This window comes from Ambystoma mexicanum, chromosome 13 (genome assembly GCF_040938575.1).
Source record: "Ambystoma mexicanum isolate Mex_15411 chromosome 13, UKY_AmexF1_1, whole genome shotgun sequence".
Taxonomy (NCBI): Eukaryota; Metazoa; Chordata; class Amphibia; order Caudata; family Ambystomatidae; genus Ambystoma; species Ambystoma mexicanum.
Genome location: NC_090938.1, coordinates 111,212,017 through 111,226,571, shown reverse-complemented (window position 1 = coordinate 111,226,571; position 14,555 = coordinate 111,212,017). Strand labels below are relative to the sequence as shown.

Sequence of the window (14,555 nt, the reverse complement as noted above, 5' to 3'; positions counted from 1 at the left end):
GTGGCTACAGGTGCCACGGTAGGCTGCTCCTGTGGAACTCCACCTGGTAGGGGTGCTAGACCAGCTTGGGTCTGTAGGAGCTGTCTTGCCAAATCCTCTGTTTTGTCCCTGTTGACTACCAGTTTGCGCCTTAAGGCATTTGTCTCTGAGCGGGCTGCATGCACCTCGGCCCGTAGTTCACCTAACAATATGGAAAGCTGGTCTACCTCAGAGGTTTCCATCGCTCGGGCAGAGGTATTGAGGATGGCTTCGCGTCTGTCACACTCACCTGTCTCTCTGCAGGAGCTATGGACGAGCCTCCCTTGACCCCGGGTCTTCACTTCCCCTGTTTCACCCGGAGGAATACCTGTCAAATACAAGGTGTACACTCAGACCTGAATTCACCCGATTCCCCTGGGCCCTCCCCTTCTCTTTACTGTGTGCTGTGATGTCCCCCTATGGGATACCTTGATCTTTAGTAGGGTGTGCACTCCATCCTGCATTTGCAGGGGTGCGATTCCCTCATGTGATTGGTGCCAATGTCTGTTGGCTGAGTTCTGATGCCAAACTCTGTTTTATGCCTTTACAGCGAGGCAGAGAGTGCAAGGCGCCAGTTTCATCACTGGCTAGAAAGTCCTTCCCACAAGTGAACGTTGCGCGGAGAATGTTGAGTGTCCAAAATTGTCCATATTGTCTTTGTTTGCCGGTATTTTTGTAGGTGAGTAGCGCTGCGTGTAGAAGCTAGCTGCTGGTAGGTTTGCGCAGCGCCTTCAGTTCGAGTGCACCTGGTAATGTCTCTCCCTTTCCCTTGTAGGCGAAATTATGTGGTATTAGCGCCTCGAGTTTATTTTTTTTCACTTATTAAGAGTGTACCTCTGTTTCCCACTCTTACCTGTGTTTTGCCATGTGTATTTCATCTTTTTTTGTGATTGTGGATTCTGGAGTACACCACTTCAGTAGCCCCCTTCTTTTGTGTGTTACACAGCACCTCCAGTGCAGTGACACAGGGTTGCCTTTTAGACTTCCCACCAACTCCATTTCTGAGGCTGACTACAGTCCCCCAGAAAAGGGGAATGTTGCCGTTTACTTTACTTAGTCAAATAACCACAGATCCAGTACACCCCATCTTACATGAAGTACTGGAAAGGGTTAATCCTTAGCCCTTTTTATCTGTACCTTCTAGAGCATTGTTTCGCTCTTTTAACATTTAGACTTGGCTGGTGGCAGTGGTATCTACCCTAACTTTTCTACCGCGATATACTATATAAACGTGGCATTGTTTTAGGCTATTATATTAGCCTTTAAACAAAAACATGCTTGACCAAATGCTCCGGTTGGGTTTATTCGCCATTTCTTTTTGTTAAAGTCCTTCTTGTGTTTTACTTTGCACAGCAGACCAGGTTTGCCTTCTTTGTTCACTGTCTTTTGGCGGGCTTCTGCCAAGAAACCCTCCTCTAGGCGCCTGGGTGTCTAGATGGGCTGAATGTGAGGGAGGGGTGTAGTCACCCCCTGCACAGGTTATCCTAGGGAACCCAAGTCACACTTTGCCATGATTGGCTGCGGTGGTTGTCCGGGATGGACATCCCCCCTGCTGCGTAATTGACAGCCAGGCTGTGTGAATGGGGGATTTTTGCATAAAAGGCAGGATTCGTCGCCACTGGAACAACAAGGAACCAAAGAGAAGCGGAGAAAACGACGGCTTCTGCAACTATCCCATCCCGGTGAAGCCCTGCTGCAGTCCTGAGCTATCTACCCTTCGACGACCAGAGAAGATCCAGTCCGGAGTCTTCTTCCCTTGAGCCTGGTGGGGATAACCAGCTCATCTTCCACAGCTAGAGGATCCTCTTTGTGGTCGAAATTGCTGCACACTGCTGTAGTGGTCCGGATAGCCATCTGAAGAGCCTCTCCTGATTTTAAGGAGCACACATTTTATTCACTGTCGCTGCTGCCGGTTTCATCCCTGTGTGGTGCAGACCCCTCCAGACGTCCTCCTTCGTACCGAAGCTCCAGGAACCGTGGGTCTGCGGGAAACTACCAGCAACAACTGCCGTGGCATTAACTTCTTCGTTGAATAAGGTACTGTGTTCTGCTTGAGGAATTAGGGTGAATCCTTTTTCTCCTCCTCCAAGGCTTGCACTTGTCTTCCCTCCTTCTTATAACTTGTGCTTCCTCTGTTGACAATATCTAAGTACTCATGGCAATGTTGAATCTTGAACTGTCCGACTGTGTGATCCTCGACACCAGGGACCCGGTTCCACTTGACACTGGCTCCAGCCTATTGACTCTTGAATTCCGTCAAATAGTGTTCTCTGATTCTGTGTGCCTTGACAAAAGTATTCCCTATGATTTTTACCCCCAACTCTCTCTAGTTAACTCAGGTGCTAAGTGTGTTTTTGCCCCGGTAACATTTCTTGCCGCAGATACGTGTATTTTAGTAAGACCGAACTGTCATCACTGGCAAAAAGTGATCGCATATGTATTCCCGGTAACATCTTTTGTTTCACAACACTGGTCTGTTAAAACATAGGGCACTTACCTTGAGTTATACTGTATCAAGTGAATTAGTTGGTTGTAGTGTATTTTACATGCGGTTTTGAATTAATAGAAGTGTTGTGTTTATAACAAATGGTTTAAAAAATAAATGTACTTATATTTTTTACCTGAAACCTTGAGTCAGTGTTTGCTTGAGTCAGAGTAATTGTGTTCCCTTTGTGTCATCTCTGCTACTGCTCATATACTCTTGAGATAAGCCTGGCTGCTCAGCTGCTGCTACCACTTTAACATAGTAATATAGGCTTGTACCAAAGGTGAACTTGTATTACCACTTGTAGTCTTAATTGTGTGTAGTGGTCCCTTAGGGCACTGCACAGGATTCTGCCTAACAAGAATCCTTGATGGAAGTTCGGCGATGTCGAGGCAGCAGCTTCGGTTCTGGCGGTGCTCATCATCGACAAGTCGAAGACGTCCTGTGGGGCACCTCGATGTCGATAGTTCTGGACTGAAAAGAGTTTGTGAAGAACTTTGGCTCAGCAAGGGCGTTGAGTCGTCCGGCGTCTCTATGGTCTTAGGGTGGCGGGAAACCCACCGGTGGATGCTCCTCGCCGCATCAACAGCCTGGCCTTCTCCGACGGGATAAGGCGGTCGGCGGTGCGGACGAGCGCATCCAGGAATCAAAATGTCTTAATCAATGAAGCATTGCGGCTCCGGTCATCGATGGCACGGCTTGAAGCAGTCCCCGCTTCTGGGCGACACGGTTTCGACGGGCCTCCAGCAGTTATGCAAACCTGCGAACCCTGGTCAAGGACGGTGGACGGAATGTCTGGTGCTTATCTTCGTTCTTCTCAGCGGCCCCCATCTCCGGTCGGCAGCCTGTCAAGGGTCTGACTTCCAGGGAGCTTCGGCGAAGGTTAGTGGTGCACGATGGCCCCTCGGAGCTCGGGAAGAGGCCGCCTAACCAGGTCCTCTCTTGGATCAGTCTCGACGTCACAGCCGCTTTCAGATTGCGGTGAAGGTAAGAGCAGTCAACCTTCTTCTTCTGGCTAGGCCCCCAGATATACTAGTTGATCTCCCATTCATTCTGCTGGGTCACACTCAGGCAACCAATCACTCAGAAAGGCATTCAGCAGTCAGTCAGCCAATCAGGCATAAACTGAATTCATTCCATTCAGACCATTCTCCTCCCTCTCAGACACAACAAGGAATGTGTATTGGGACAAGTACCCAGCCATTCAACACTACACACTGCATTCATACCAGTTTCGGGCAGGGCTGTCTCAGTCATTGTGTTTCATACTAGAAACCCGATATCCACAACAAGAAGTGCATATTGGTCACACACTCCATTCACCCAGATCCCATCCACACGGTGTACCCACAACATGCAGTCACTGGGAAGGCTCCAGCCAGTCTGGCCTGGACTTCGCAACAACACCATATATGGAACTTCCACCCAACAGCCAGTCAGGGGGAAGAGACAGAGTCAGGGATTCCCAGGTCTTTGGGAAAGCAAGGTAACAGGCAATAGAAAGCAAGAGGCCACGGGGGTCATCTTGTTTCCTATCAGGAATCAACAGATTCCAATGCCATGGCCTGGGTATCCCAAAATGGAGGATACTCAGAGCACCTGTCAAATTCAGTATGGAGCTGCCACCAGCCCATACCCTGCTCTGTGGGGCACACACAGGTGCCCAAATACACACACTGGGTGCACAGGGTTGTACCCCCGACCCATGGGTGCTATATGGGTAACTCATGGGTCTGTAAACCAAACAAAAAATAGGAAGATCTGCACTGCCAGGAGTTCCACATGGACTCCTGGGCAGAAAACAATACAGAACACAAATGAAAAAGGACTACAGTACAAGGACAGGGAGGCCCTGTCCCTCCAATGCATTTCCAACATCACAACTCACCATTCGCTCTTTCAGCTTGAGACCTTCGGTATCGACTCCCCTCTCCTATCGAACAACTTCCGCCTTCCGTCCACAAAGCGCCTGTGGAAACCAGGAGGGATTTCGTGAAAGAGGGACCTGTCAGACCTGTATCAATTTTCTTGCAAGAATTCTTTATTGGCCGCTTTCCACATGAAACCTCGCAATCTTCCGGCTAGATGGCGAAGGGCACTCGATCGTCCAAAGCACTTGAGTTTATAGGTCAATTGGGACTTTTGTCAACTATCCGACATGCTACCAGGTGAACCCTAGAGGCCCTTTTACTCAAGGTAACACATTTGCCTAAATCTGCTTTCCCATTTGGGGCTCTAGGGCTCCCCGTGGGAAAGCAGATTTAGGCAGAAACACAGCGCAGTTGAGTTTGAAAACGCTGCTCGGAGGAGCCTGAGAAACTCAGAAAGAAAAACCGCAGCGTTTTCAAACACAACCGCGTTGTGTTTCTGCCTGCCGTGGCTATCACTTTGGGTCTCCGGTGCTCCCTCAGGAGAGCACCGGAGATCCAAAGTGAAAGCCAAGGTAGGCAGAAACACAACACTACGCGGTTGTTTTCCGCAATGCTAAATGCTGCAGTGTTTCTGCCTAAATCTGCTTTCCCATTTGGGGCTCTAGGGCTCCCCGTTTTTAAAGCTGCGGTTTTATTTCTAAGTTTTCCGGGCTCCTCCAGCCCGGAAAACTTAGGAAAAAAGCAGCTAGTGCTTATTTAAAAAAATAAATAAATAGCACTTACCGAGATGCAGCTGCAGCTTTTCTGCCTGTAGTCTCCGGTCCGCGTCCTCCGTTTACTACAGCTGGCTGGCTTTTCCTTCATTAGTGCCGCAAAAGCCAGCACAGTCGGGCAGCCATTTCACAAAATGGATGCGCCCATGTGCTTGCTTTTTCAATTTTAGAGCTTGAATTGCTCAAAATTTTACATAGGGACTTCAACAAAAAAAACGCCAATCGTTTTTTTTTTTATGTTGCCTATCTATTTTTGAAATAATAATTTTTGGGCGAACCATTCCTTTAATGAAGAAACGTAGCGCTTATGTTGTTCTTTCTTTGCAACTTAACAAGGGAAGGCTTGGCTTCTCACGTATACTGTTCTTCACAAGCTGATAACCAGTTCTTGGCTGCTTCCAGTCTTTGACATCAAGCCAGGCAACCTCTTTGGTCTTTGCTTCAAATTGAAGCCTTTTCTTTGCTGCGTCACACAGAGCTTTCGATCCATTTTCCTTCATGGAGGCTCGCTTACTAAAATTGTATCACCGAATGTCCAGAACTCTAATTATATACACATTGGCGGCACCGCCTGCAGTCTATGTACTACGTATAGCCAGTCTTAAGAATACTTGCGTTGCAGCGTCTGTACAATTGTAAAACGACTTGTGTTTTCTGCAGTGCTCTTCACACATGCAATCTTCATTCCGCACATAAGAGCCATCTTGATTCTTTATTTCGCCATCAGATTCTATATAGTCTATGCATTGTCTTCTTTGACTACTCTTCTTAGCTCGTCACGCTTATTTCTTGTGACATCGCCTGCCTCTTTCCTCTTGTTTTCTTATTCTTTCGGGGACTGCTTCCATTAGATCATCATCTCTTTGGGGGTACATCATATAAGGTTTTCTTAATGGATACCATGTTTCAAAGACCTTCCTCGGAATAGTCACAGTTACTGGTATCAAACTTGGCACGACCTCTGGTTTCCAGCACACAGATAGCAGAGGGGCAGGACTTCCTGTAGAGATATTTGGCTCCTCCTCTACAGAGGTTAGAGAGATAAGGCATTTGGCCCTTAGATATTCACTTCTAGCATAAGTCAGAACATAGACACTAAGGATCAGTAGTCTGTTTCTCCTAACCTGGGGAGTAAGGACACCGGGCTAAGAAGGATTTATGCTTTCTAGACGGCCTGAGGGTCCAGAGAAATGATTCAATAAAAACCCTTCAACAGTTTGAGGCTCAGGAGTATTGCTTGAGCCATCTGTGACATAGGGCACTCCGATATTCTGTTGACAGGACCACTGCATTCAGGCAGTAGGACATTTCTCAGGGTTTGGCCATATGCAAACAGAGTATTGCAAGGTGAGTAGTAGCCTTCATCAAATATTGTCATGAAGCTGCAGCAGACCACTCAAAGGCTGTGTACAAGCACACTCAAGAAGGGGGAGAGCAGCGACTGCAGCTTTTCACACTGGCATACCAATAAACACTAAGTCAGGAGGAAAAGTGGAAGATTCCTATCACATTCACTGCTACTTTTGATTCAAGTCCCTCGACAACAATCGTTCTCCAGCATTGGATCTTTCATAGATTCACATGCTGTGAATATTACCCGGTGCCAGGCTGAGAATCCTCGGTTACCCTTGCGTTTCCCCTGCTAAAAGCAAGAACAACGTTCTATTTTGTAGGCTGTCACCCAGTTTATGGGTGCTTTTGGTCCCAACCAATGGAACCTTGAGTAGTTAGAGAGTAGCCCCTCCTCCTCTTCCTCCCTTCAGATTCTGAAGCCAACTACCGTCCGATTGCACTCCTGGACATAGAAAGCAAAACTTTCATGAATATTCTGTTGGGTGAGTTGGAATGTTGGGAAAAGAGAGTGAGGATGTTATCGAAATGTCAAGCAGGATTTCGGAGGGGTCTATCCACAGCTCTAAATAATAGTATTAAACCTTATGAGTGAAAATACAGGCAATAAAGGGGAGCAACCGCTTTTTGGGGCGTGGGTAGACTTCTCCAAAACCTTTGACCAGATGGACAGAAGTAGACTCTGGTTAAAACTTAGAGCAAGGGGTATCCCAGAAGGAATTCTGCGTATGCTAATTGAACTTCATAAGAACACCACAGTCAGAGTCTGCCTTGATGAGGAGGGTCATCTATCAGAGTCAGTGGGAGTTGAATGGGGGGTACGTCAGGGATGTTTGGGGGCACCCCTTTTCTTTAATCTCTACCTGGCCAATATGGGGGAGTACCTGGCTTCGTCTGCTTTTGGCAAGTCCAGTGCTAAATGGGGTTAATATCCACTGGCTTGCCTATGCCGACAATGTTGTTTTACTTGACAAGACAGCAATCGGGCTGCAGCGCCTGCTAAACAAGTTGTATTATTACGTGGAGGAAAAAGGATTATCTCTGAATCCCAATAAGACACAGAAATAAGAAAGTTGTTTTTCAACAATGGGCGATGGTAGGACAACACATTCCAAGGTTCGAGGAACTGCTATATTTGGGGTATAAAATCTATGCCTCTACGGCTGTATGTAAAGTAGAGCAGGATATCCTTATGAAAATAAAACAACTGTCTGCCCAGATGAAAAAAGTATTGATGAGATAGTGTAGATTCTCCCTCTTACCATTAATTACATTTTATCAGGCCAAGGTAATTCCAATTGTTCTGTGTGGAGTGGAAGCAAAGCCCCACGTATGAAATCGAATGTGGCAAAAATGGGAGGGATTGATTTGGAAAAATGTTCATGGCCTGCCAATGTGTCTCCTCATTTCAAAAATTAGGTTCAAACTGGGCCTAAGATCATTAATAGCCCAAGTAGGATGGAAGTTAGTCTACCTCTATCGTCTTATAATAGGACCCCAAGAAGTAACACTATATCTGGACATAAAGGCTCACCTGGCAAATAATAGATCCAAAATGTTATCAAATTTAGATATCCAGGTAAAAGACTGGTTGGAGAAGGCTGACATTGATATCCAAATTTAGACCCCTGTGAAAGCAAAAAAACAATGAGATGGATTGGATTAATACCATCGAGGAAGTGTGATCTGTGGCTAATCCAAATCCACTGCTGAAAGCCGACAAAAAATGAGAGTATTTTAACAAATATCTGGTGAAATTCCCGTACTGGAGGATCAGAAAAAAGTTCCTGAGATTGCACTTAAATGTAATACACACAGGGGTGATCCATGCAAAAAGAGCCCTTCGAGACTCTGCTATCCAGCTGTGCAAGGTCTGCAAAAAACCAGAAGACCAATCTATTAGGCATTTATTAATGGACTGTGAAGGTACATGGCATGCAAGATTTGGATTTGGGTCATCACACTACATACAAGAAATGTTCAGGGACAGAATGATTTCTGGTTACTCACAAGGAATGAAAATAGCTGTGATTCAGATGCTATAAAGATGTAATATCGCATTCTGAATCATCAGGGGCATAACTCTGAAGCAGAGATTGGAGTGGTTAGAAATCTGGTTTACTATGTATCTGAAAAGTGTGCGGGTTATCTAGAGGAATAGAGAGTTATGCTGATTTGAATGTTCGATTTTAGTATGGAAAAAACGTTTTCTTTCTCGGGAAAAAAGGAAACGATTTTAATTGTGTTTGGAAAATGAATTGGAGTTTTTGTGTATCTTGATATGTATGTTGATTTTTTGTTTTGTAAAAGGTTTTTTAAACGAAATACAATAAAAAATAATAAAGTTAAAATATACCAACACATTTTCAGATCTGATATGGTCTCCAAGAGCAGAGCCCCAGAGCCAATGCCCTCATTGGTGCAGAGGAAAAAACCAAAGCAAGGTGGATACTTTTCAGAGCTAACGCTAAGCGCATGGTGATGAAAAATGTTTTAAAGAAAGCTAACTATTGTCAGCTTGCTTACTAGGATTTTTAGGCACTGCATGAACCCATAAAAGGCATCAGGATTGGGGCTACGGTACATGTCAGTAAAACAATTTTCTCAAGTTTAGAACACTTTTATAGATTTTAATATCCACTTTACTCCTGTAATATTGTTATTGGGTTAGCTCTGTAGCCAATATTTAGTCTTTTGGGATCTCTATTGCATTAACACAACTGTTGAGAGCATGCTGCTGATTGACAGTGTTTTCATTTGTTCTTGTATAATCCTCTCCTGAAGCAGGAAGGGGGATTAACAGCATTTTGAATTCTTGAGAGCTCACTTGTCTGAAGACCCAATGGTATTGTTAGTAACCTTTTCTTTTTGCATTGCAAAATAATTAAGATTTAAACAATGTGTTCATATTTTTCAGAAACACATATACTGCTCAACGTTTAAAATACCATACCTCCAAATTCCAGATGCATATGATGCTTAATGAACTGAGTGAAATGAAAGAAGTAAAGGAAAGTGCAAGAGACTTTTACAACTGCAGAAAGGTTAAGTCTAAGTTATTTTTTTTATAGCTTCGCATGCACACATTTGTTGGAAAATGCAATGCTAAATAATATTTGTTTGAAAAAATAATATTTGTTTAATGCATACTGCCCTATTTCGACTTGTAAACTGGTTTCCTATAACTCATTTTCAAGTGACAACTTGTATATCCCACTACACATTACTACAGTACTGTATTTAGGATCCCACCTGAAGCTCTCTTTAGCAATTGCTGCTTCTTTTCAATGGTTCTCCACTAGACTTAATTTTCCTGGTTTTTTCTTTCTTGGCATTTTTTATATAATTTCTTCTCTCCATCGTTTATATAACATTACATTTCCTCCATATTTTGTGAGTAGTAGAAATATTAAGAGATCAACAACATAGTGAACTGAAAGATCATTTGTCTGACGAAACTCTAAATGTTGGGAATCAGGGTCATAAGTTCCATAGCAAACTGAGAGATTTTTTAAAGAAAAGCTGCATTGTTCGAATTTGAGACATGATTCCCATAGCAAACTAAGAAAACATTTGCTTCAAGAAATGCTGCATGATAGGAAACTGAATCCTAAGGCCCACAGTGCACCAATGGACATTCTTATTAACAAACTGTTGTGTTTTGGGAATTTAAGGCAAAATCCCTCAAGTTTTGAGAGACTTTTGATTACACTGAATGATGACAGCTCGATAGCAACCACTAAATCCACTCCTCATCAAAATATCTTGTTTCCTTTAATGGACTACTTGCATAAGAGAGGCTGCTATTTATTTCTATATTATTGAGTCTATTACAGGCAAATTCGCTGTAGGTATTGAAGATGGACATTTAGGAGTTCATTCAACTATATTTAGACAAATAACCTTTTGAAAAATAATCTAGGGACATAGAACCCCCTCAGCCTTGTCCTGGGCAGATTACAAAGAATTGTTAGTCAAGTCCAAAGGGTGGAACCACCGCTGGATGAGCTGGAATGCCACTTGCCATGCATGTGAGCCGGTTTATGATTTTTGGAAAATATTATTGTGCTGTGCATAAAAATGCTCTAGTCCCACCACCACCGGGATGACATCCTGTGAGAATGAAGGAATAGGAGCCTGGTACACTGAGAACAGTAGTCACTACTGTAAGTAATTTATTCTGAATGCAAAAGCTACTTCAACCTGGCACGTGTAAGATGCTCAGATTTAATACATTGTTTTTCTAAGGTGCACAACCACCTTAGACGGGGGTAGAATGTTATTGAGTCGTTTGTTAGTGTACATTGTCACATGCTATATTTATAGTCCTATACTACAGCCCTAATGTCCTATCTAAATCTAATGTCAAAGAAAAGAAAATTGCAATGCCCCAGAAGTCATTTAATCAATGAGACAATGGTGGAGGGCAAAATATGTGGTAAGGTCATTGGTGGACTCTGGCAAGGCTAATCTAAATTGCAATCAGAAATGACATATCAGAGTACCCAGGTGGCCCTTTTAAATCCTCTTTGTATCACAGAGTACTTGACGAATATATTTCATAAGTGTCCTAGAGAAATGGAAAGATCAACAATGCTTTTCCTTACTAAGGGCTCCTTCCTCCTTATAGAAAATTATGATGTGCTGCCTATTTAATATGTTGAACAACAAGAGAAACAAAACCATTTTAAGAAAGAACTATCACTCCTTCCACCTTTACTTATGCCCACACAAAAGAAACAAATTAAAACCAAGGAATTTAAACTATTCTGCTTGATGTATGGTGTTACATCCAAATACTGGACCCTCATTCTGCTGCATGTTAACAGGTTTCCACATGTAATTGCTTTCTTGCATTCTTGAAGGCATGGATTTATGTTGCTTCACATTTCATTAAGTGCCGCTTGTTTAATATTCATCTCCCAAATTTCACAAACTATTAGGAACATAGATTCGGACCAAAACAGTTTTATTAATTTCCTTGTTCCAACTATCTCGTAGTGCGCTATCCATATTTTCTCATCTTTATTCTGGTCTCTACATAAATTGTTCTTCTTATGCTGTATTTTAACATTTTGCTCTAGCAGCCCAGTGCTATTTGTGTATCTTAGTCCACCAGAACAAACTCCAGCATAGGTGTTTGTTAATCTTCCTCTGCAGACTAGAGCAGCCAAGGAAGATTTGCAAGCTCCATTTGGTACATACTATAGAACATTGATGATCAGAATACCTTCCAGTGTCATATTTCGGTCCGACTACAGCTTTAGACCACCTAAAGTTTCCTTACCATGATAAATGGTGACCTTCATTCTTGAATGCTACATGTTCAGGATGATCCTTCTAGACAATGTATGCATACTTCGTCAGGTCCAGTTTTTTCAGTTTATTTAGTAAGTATTTTATAAGTAGTTAAAATTATTTTTTAACTGTAAAACCAACATGTATTTACAATGAATATTTCTTTGCACATAGTTGTTTATGTAAATTAAAAGATACATGTGTACCTCTTTAGAATAGGCAGTAATAATAGAGTTTCTTCCTCTGCCTCTGCCTGTACTACCGGTACAAACATATCCAAGGAGCTGTGCTGATGAAACAAGGAGGTCAGGCTCCTATGTATCTTTCCTATTTTTGTTGTGTGTGTATTTGTACTCCCTCTTTTTCTTTTTGGGAGTATTTACCTATTATTAGAAGTAAATGTAGCTGATACACCCCTTAACTGTACTATGGCTGCCAACAACATTATGCTTGAAATAACGGAAGTATCTATGGCCAAATGTTACATTACATAAAAGACAAAAATATACTTTATTATTAATGTATACAAATTAAATCGTTTTTAGAATATTATATTTTTTACTTGAACTGTTACGCTTTTAACTAGTATACTTGAGTGTACATCTCCTTCTCCCCAACTTCCACCTATGTTGTCCCGTAGGGCTCTATTCTCTCACCTTGGCACTTTAAAATCTACCTTACTTAGCTGGCACTCCTCATCTCCTCCTTCTCCCCAATTTCCAATGTTATGCTGATGACACACAACTCTTCTTCAGACTTTCTGCTGACCCTCTTGCACTTTCCATCATCCCCGACTGCCTTTCTGCCATCCAGGCCTGGTGCGCTTCCAATGATCTCTGTGTCAATGCCAGCAAAACGGAGATCCTTCCCATTGGGACCCCTGGTCCCGACTTCTTCCGTTCACTCTGAACTTCTTCTATGCGCTCTTCCCCTACTCCCTCTTCTGAAGCCAGAAACCTTGGAGTCATCTTCAACTCCTCTCTCTCCTTCCCTCCTCCCTCACTCACACTCATCATATTGCCAAGAAGTCCCACTTTCAGTTCTTCCTTCTCAAAGGAATTCTACCTTTTCTCACCTTTCCCCAGAAACTCAATGTTACCCCAGCCCGTGTTCTCTATAGGCTTGACTATTGCAATAGCTTCCTTCTAAATCTACCTTCTTCCACTCTGCGACCCTCCAGCTAATCCAGAATAGGGCAGTGAGACTTATTCTTGGCCTCAAGCCCAGGGACAGTATCTCTCCTGCCCTATAAATCTTCACTGCTCCCGGTTGCTTCACTGATTAACCCTTTAAGTGCCATGGGTATTTCTCCCCAGTGCCAGAGCCTTTTTTGGTGATTTTGGTATGTGGCCATTCAATGGCTTGTAACTTTTTTGTTACATGAGATATCTCGGCCAAATGTGGCTCCTTTTTTTCCCACATGTAGGCGGTCGTAACGCCACCCAGGAATCCCAGGTTGCTGTAGGGGGGTGAGAGAAAATAAGGAAAAAGTGCGAAAATTTTGGGTTTTTTCAAAAAATGCCAATAAAATGATGTACAAAGAAGCCTGTGGTTTTTTCCTTGTAAGAGCTAGAAACAAATGGTTTGCTGTGCTGAGTTCCCCAATGTGTTGGCTTTCAGGAACAGGTTGAGTGGAAATGGAAAAAAAATATTTTGATGGAGTTATCAACCGTTTTGTGAGAGGTAGGCGATTTTTGCCATTTTTGCCAATTGGACATGCATGGACGGAATGGAAGAAAAGGGCAGGAAAGCCAAATTGGAGGACAGAAAGGCATATATTTCTGAAAAGTAGACAAAATTCCAAGTTTAGGAAGGGGTGATTTGCATAGGTCAGGCAACAACTAGGTAGGGGAAACTGCCATCGAATGGGGAAAAAGCGGGAAAATGACTGAAAAAAAGGTATGTGTTGGACATGGTTGGCTTGGTACGGCAATGGCTTCTATGAATTTTGAGAAAAGCAATGCTCCGCTACATTCCCCCGACTCTTGCAGTTAGGAGAGCATACCATTTTTGTAGTGTTTGTACAAAACAAGCAATACCACAAGCAGAACACTGAGCGATGGTACACAGGAGTTTTACGCTCACGGCCTGACCAGACGCACTTAGCATGTGTAAATTGGGAAAACCAATGTGGTGAGGAACGGCAGCCATACATTTTTTGAAAGAGCACAGACAGACCTTTTCAAGGGTAGGTGACTTGTGCAGGTTACAAAAGTGTATGGTGGCTAAAGCAGCGACTAAATGTAGGTCACATTTGGGAAAAGAAAGGGTTGTGAGACAAAGGGCTCCAGAAAATGGGTCAAAAGGTTATGAAAACCACACAAACACAACACATGGCCTACCGTCCCGCGTTCCCACAGGTGTCCCGATGAAAACGGTACCCCACATGTGTGGGTGCACCTACCTGGCCGGCAAGGGGAAAGCCTAAAACACAAGTAACCCCAGGTCTGTTTTCAGAGGGAAATCTCAGACATTCTGCCGACCGGCACAACGTACAGATATGGGCCTCGGGTGTTTTCACACCGGAAATGTCACACTCTCACATCATACAGATATGGGCCTCGGGTGTCCAAGCCACCAAGGAAAACAGGGAACCCCATGCATTTCCGAAAAGAGGACACCCGTGGGAATCCGCAGTGGTATGATATGCCCAAATCGCCCCAGAATTTATTACCGAGACACCCCCGCAAAGTCCGAAATGTGGGAAAAAATATGCATTTTCCGCACATTTCGCTCGACTCACCCATCGAAACACGCCCC

At 43.6% G+C, this 14,555-nt stretch overlaps 1 protein-coding gene across 1 annotated transcript in view; it reads left to right on the top strand.

The window, feature by feature from the left end:
* The window catches only part of LOC138520949 (AMP deaminase 1-like), a 2,571,753-nt gene that overhangs the window by 333,608 nt on the left and 2,223,590 nt on the right, over positions 1–14,555 (top strand). The window contains exon 3 of the mRNA XM_069633401.1: positions 9,415–9,541. Coding sequence (XP_069489502.1) covers positions 9,415–9,541 — 127 coding nt within the window. The remainder of the gene's footprint in view (positions 1–9,414; positions 9,542–14,555) is intronic.